The following is a 6,237-nucleotide window of genomic DNA, read 5'->3' on the forward strand; positions in this document are numbered from 1 at the left end:
CTATCCACCACACTACTTAGCTGCCCCAATTTAACGATATTTTTCATTGAATTTGTGTTTATTCTTCCCATTAGAATGCATGCTCCTTGGGAGCAAGAGATAGTTTTGCTTTTTCTTTACATATGACCCTTACAGGTCTGAGCTTTTGTGATTTATCCATCTGCTTATTGAGGTGGAGCCCTTGGAATTATTCATGACTCTCCTCCAGTTGGTTGGACATCATTTTACTAGACCTCCCTGGACATCTCTCGCCACGCTACCCCTCTCATGTGTCAGTAGTGATTCTCTGGGTCCACAAGTCTCCAATGTCATTCTTGAGACCAGAGCCCTGCCACAGGCCAGGCCCCAGCACCTACTGAGAGGACTTCCAAGTGCACCACCTGACTCCCAATGACCCTGGTCTTGGTGGATACGAGTTTCCCACCCCCACCATGATCACCCATGGATTCTAAGTATAAGAACCAACCCTCTTATAAACCAGGACTCCCTGTAAGACGACATGTGGCAGAGAAGGGATGACTTGCATTGGGAGCTGAGTCAGGTCAAACCAAGTCAGCGAGCATTTAATAAGGAAATTTCCTCCTTCAAAATTCTCTACACTAATAAAGCCCAGGTCCTAGCTTTCATTTCCTTCACCTTTTTCTGGAGTCCTTCAAGGATTCCACTGACTCTCCTAGGACTGTTAAATACTTATCTACCCTTTGAACCAAAAAAAAAAAAAAAAAAAAAAAAAAAAGATCAGGATGTTGTCGTAGAAAGAACACCAGACCCAAGAGTGGTCAGGACTTGAGTTTGAATGAGTGCATTGGGACAAATCACTTCTCTCATCAATGTTTCCATGTTCCCATTGTTTTAAAATGAGGTCAAAGCACAAAATCTCAAAGGACCCTTCCAGCCAAAGCAATCTGTCATTTGAAATCTGACCACCTTCCTTTGGCTAAGAGCTTCCAGATTCCGCTAGGTGGAGGAAGTGAGCCATACATGATCCTTACCTGAGGAAGCTTCATGGATCACAGCTGTCTTTGACCATCCAACCCCCTGGAGGAGAGTCATGGAGAGTTCCAAGGGCTCCATCTCAATAAGTATATGAGGAAAAAAAATCACAAAATCTCAGACCAGTAAGGGTCATATAGAAAGAGAAAAAAAAGCAAAACTCTCTCTTACTCTCAGGGAGCATGCATTCTAAAGGAAAGAATAAATACAAATTCATATTAAATTATCACTGAATTAGGGCAGCTAGGTGCCAGATAGAGCAAAGGCCCTGAAGTCAAGAGCTGAGTTCAAATCTGACCTCAGATATTTGATACTTATTGTGTGGCCTTGGGCAAGTCCCTTAACCAGGAGCTGGTTATTTCAATCATTCCAATCTGATGTTCACCTCTTGTGAACCACAAGTTCAGGGAGACCCTTTGCACTTTCACATTTCTTTTCTTTTTTTTAGGTTTTTTTTTAAGGCCAATGGGGTTAAGTGACTTGCCCAAGGCCACACAGCTAGGTCATTATTAAGTGTCTGAGACTGGATTTGAACCCAGGTACTCCTGACTCCAGGGCTGGTGCTTTATCCACTACGCCACCTAGCCGCCCCCTTACATTTCTTTTCACTGGTGTCAGAAGCAATCTAGTTTTTAGTTGTTTTTTCAGTCAGTCCTACTCTTTACGACCCCATTGGAATTTTCTTGGTAGAGATATTGGAGTTGCCATTTCCTTCTCCAGTTCATTTTACAGAGGAGGAAACTGAGACAAAGTGGCTTGTCCAGGGTCACACCACCCCTAGGTGTCTAAGGCTAGATTTGAACTTCTGACTGCAGGCCTAGAATTCTATTCACCTAGTTAAATCCAGTTAAAGCCTTAGAGTCTACCTCTGCCCCTTAGCTCTCTCCCAGAGGATTTGATCTTTGGGATAAGAAATCCTGCACCCCCTTCTGTAGTCTAGGGCCACACAAAAATTGGCAGAATCTTATGCATCAACAATTCAGATAAGAGCCCTCCAATGCAGATGAAATTGAAAAGACTAAAAAAAAAAAATCAGGAAAAGCCACCGAGGTCCTTCCTGATCAACTCAAATGTCGTTTGTTTACTTGTTTAATAAAATGACCAAGCACGATGCAATTGCAAAAATCAAATCAGTTCCAGAGTAAATCAACCAAATGGATGGCACCGTAGGCTGTATTTATGTGAAAGGCAGCCAGTGTCGCTGCCACCCAGAGAGGCCGCATGCCTCCTGGGGAAAGGGAGAGCCTGGTGCTCAAAAAGGACAGGGTTCAAGTCCAAACATCCCATCCTGGCCAAGCTCCTGAAGTTTTCAGCCCCCTCCCCCCAAGTAACTCCTAAGACATTAAGCAGGGCAAAGATGCAGCCTGCATTGGGGGAGGGAATTTCCTCTTCTGGAAGTGTCTTGTACCTGGGAAATCATAGCTCCCATCCCAATGTTAATACGCAAAGGGCAAGGGGAGAGCATCCACTCTAAAGCCGAGTCAAGACTAGAGAGCTAGTCCCTGCATCAGGAAGGCCTGGGTTCAAGCTGGGCTTCTGACTTTACTGGCTAGGTGACCCTGGGGGATCCCTTAGACACCAGAGCCCCCAGACCACTCTAGACCATAAGGTGCTAGCCTGGTCAGCGGGGTTTCTATATTGGAAGCTCCTCATACTGCTGAGATCATTCCTGTGCACACACACATAGACACACACATGCTTTAATTCTCTCTCTCTCTCTCTCTCTCTCTCTCTCTCTCTCTCTCTCTCTCTCTCTCTCTTCTAAAATTCCTTTAACAGATGTCTTCTCATTTCTTCAACCAGGTCATTCAACCAATTTTGTAGTGACAATCCTCTTACCGTCCCATAAGCCAAATGACTACTGGATTTCCAAAGGATCTGCACTGCTTTGCCAACTAAATGAGTAAGAATGATGGGATGGCAGCAGGATGCTTCAAGAAGAAGTGTGGAAACCCATTTTTCTTTGAGAAAAGCCCTTTGGGTATACAAAGGCACAACGGTGCTGGCTGGTCATTGGCACTGGCTAGACACCGTACATTATCAGTGAAGACTTCACAATAAAGGGTGGAAAATTGATTTTTATTTCTCTTCAAATTCAAAATTAAAATATTCTGAAAATCTCTTTCCTGGTGTGTTTTTTACAATAACACTACAATATTTTCCCCTGATGCTTTTTTCAGACACTATGGGAGCAGAAAGAGGAGAAACTGTCTCTGGAAAATAAAGTTGTTTGAGTGGCCTCTAGCCACTTCATTCTCTCAGAGAGGACAATGGAAAAAAACAACTCAATTTTGGATCAGAAATGGGCTTTGTCTTAGTCGAGCTCAAGTGGAAGGAGAGGCGGAGGCCCTGCCCTCTGCTCTGTGGGACCCTCAGGGTCTCAGTGTCCTCATTTGTAAAATGAACAGGTGGGATTAGATGACCTCCAGCGCCGGCGCTCTATGAGGATGCTGTCATGTGCGTCTGACTTGTAGGTCAGCTTAGCTCGGGAGGTGGCCGGGAGGCCCTGCAGTCTGCAGGGGCTCATTCCCCCCCTCCTAGGGCAAGAACACTAAGACAACCTCCCTGCCCCATCAGCCCCCTCCTCTGGAGCCCCCCGAGGCCCCGGTCAGCTGGCCAGAGCCAAACAAGCCCAGTGATCGAGTCTGAGCTGCCCTCTCTGTGCCCGCTGCAGAGCTGTTCCTGCCAGGAGAGGGGGCAGCTCCCCTCCCTCCCCCCCTCCCCGCCCCATGTCTCTGTCTTTCTCCCTCTCCCTCCCTCCCTTTCTGTTTCTCTCTCCGTCTCTCTTCTCTCTGTCTCTGTCTCTCTCTCTGTCTCTCTCTCTGTCTCTCTGTTCCTGTCTCTTTATCTCTTTCTCTGTCTCTCTGTCTCTGTCTCTCTCTCTGTCTCTGTCTCTCTCTCTGTCTCTCTCTGTCTCTGTCTCTCTCTCTCTCTCTCTCTCTCTCTCTCTCTCTCTCTCCTTCATGTTTATAAGATAGGGCAGATTTCACACCTCCATTAATGACGCTTTCATGCACAGTTGCCCCTTCCTCTCTCGGTTCCAGCACCGCCAAATGCCTCATTTCATAGAAGAGGAAACCGAGACCAAAAGAAGCAGAGGACTTGCCCAAGACCACCCTGGTGGGAACCCTCGGAGATGGGATTTAGGCCAGGTCTGGGGGCCCCTGCGCAGAGGGCTCCCTCCCTCCCCGAACTTGGAGGTCCTTGGGGAAGCCACCAAGACTAATACGAAGGGAAGGGAAGAGACCCCAGGGACCACAACGGTGGCAAGGGAAAGAACACTCAGAGAAGGATTTAGGAGGTTGCAGAGCCCAGACCTGATTCCGGAAGATGCCATGAGAATCAGCTCCCTCCTCTCAACACAAGGTGCCAACCACACACACACTGCCACCGGCTGATGTGTCCATCGTCACAGGAATGCCAACTAGAAAGCACTTACAAGGGACTAGGCCATCCTAAGCCCTGGCTAATTACGGTTTGGTCCTCACAACAAACCTGGGAGCTAGGTGGTGATATTTCCCTTTGACAGACAAGGAAACTGAGGCAGGTACAAGCCAAATGACTCATCTGGGGCCACTGGCTAATAAGCTTCAGCAGCGGCTTATTTTGCTTATCTGCCCCTTTGTATATGGGAAGACTGAGGGGAAAGCCGTAATGATGCAAATGAAAATAAGACTTTATTAAAAAATCCAAACCATTTATTCAGCCACAAAAGGGAATATTTCAGGTGGCTGGTGTTGCTTAGAGGAACAAACCTGTGTGTGACTGGTGGGTACCAAGGATGCCCTCTCTGCCTCAGACTTTGAACGTGAATCCAAACCTTTCCTGACCAACCTAACAGAGACCCTCTAAAGGTTTGCAGAGAATGACCTAATCACAAGTTCCTGGCATCACAAAGAAGAGACTTTAGGGGTCATCTAATCCATCCCCTTCATTTTACAGATGAGGAAACTGAGGCACAGAAAATTCAAATGTCTTACCCAAGGTCACAGATAGGATCTGAACCCAGGTCCTTCCTCTAACTCCACAGGTGGTTCTCTTAATATACTTAAAAGAAAGGGGAGGAGGCTAGACCACATGATTCTAACTTTATCCAGTCTGTTAGAATCTTAAGGGACTAGAGGAGCCGAGCTACGTTTTCAGCCCTTGGAATTCACAGCTACCACGCCATCTTCACCCTCCCTCACCTGGCTGGCATCATCACTTCCCCTCTTCCACCTGTCAGTTCCAAGATGCTCAACACCCCAAGGTGCTTGCCACTCATTTCCCAATCAAATCAGACTTCTCCTGGGATAGGAAAAGTCCAGGAAAGCAAAAAATCATATTCTTTTTATTTAAATTAGAGCATCTTTGAATGACAGGTGGAAGAGGGGAAGTGATGATACCAGACAGGTGAGGGAAGGTGAAGATGGGGTGGTAGCTGTGAATTCCAAGGGCTGAAAGCTTAGCTCAGCTACTTTAGTCCCCCAAGAATCTTAAAAGAAGTTGGATAAAATTAGAACCATGTGGTCTAGCCTTCCTCCACCTCTCCTTGCCCTCCTTCCTTTTCTGTATATGAAGAGAACCCCTCTTTCCTTGGGACAAAACCATTCCAACTCCAAAATTCCTTCTGATCTCTGAGGTATGAGGATTGAATGACTAGAGCTCTCAGGTCAAAGGCTCCTACCTGGGATTCACCACCTGTGCAATTCCAGATGATTCATCTCTCCTCCCTTGTCCCTAGTTTCTTCATCTGTAAGAGGAGGGGGATTAAGAAAGACGCCCCTGTGAAGCCCCTTCAGCTCAGAACCCGACCCTTCTCCCTCGGCTTCTCTGGTTCTCTCCAGAGTACACATCTCTCCAACCCCTCCTTACCCCTAACTCCCGATAAATCATTAAATGCTATTGATTTTTCCCTTCTAGATACTTGTGATTTGTCCATTCCCCAGGCCAGACTTTTATCATCTCACACCTGAATTAGTAAGAGCCAACCTTTGCCATTTCCAAAGTACTCCCCCAATATTACTGATCTGCAGCAAGAATTCTTACCTGGGATGGGGAAAATTATATCTTTATTTTCGCTAAACTCTAACTGAAATTTAGCATTTATTTCCTGCAATTACTTGGAAAGGGGGTCTGCAGGAACCCAGACACTCAAAAAAAAGCTTCAGAATCCGTGAATCCAATCCTCTGGACAGTCCTGAGAGAAAGCCAAAATAGTTATTAATATTCCTGAACAGTTGTGGCTGCCTCCCCCTCCAGGTC

The 6,237-nt window shown here is 46.5% G+C and overlaps 1 protein-coding gene across 5 annotated transcripts in view; it reads left to right on the plus strand.

Annotated features, from left to right (window-relative positions):
* Positions 1-3,115, plus strand: part of DNAH6 (dynein axonemal heavy chain 6) — a 227,602-nt gene extending 224,487 nt beyond the window's left edge. For all 5 annotated transcript variants that reach the window (XM_074196146.1, XM_074196126.1, XM_074196152.1 and 2 more), the window contains one exon: positions 2,797-3,115. In XM_074196146.1, the coding sequence (XP_074052247.1) occupies positions 2,797-2,900 (104 nt within the window). In that variant the 3' untranslated portion in view covers positions 2,901-3,115. The remainder of the gene's footprint in view (positions 1-2,796) is intronic.
* Positions 3,116-6,237: the final 3,122 nt, after the last annotated feature.

This window comes from Macrotis lagotis, chromosome 1 (genome assembly GCF_037893015.1).
Source record: "Macrotis lagotis isolate mMagLag1 chromosome 1, bilby.v1.9.chrom.fasta, whole genome shotgun sequence".
NCBI lineage: Eukaryota > Metazoa > Chordata > Mammalia > Peramelemorphia > Peramelidae > Macrotis > Macrotis lagotis.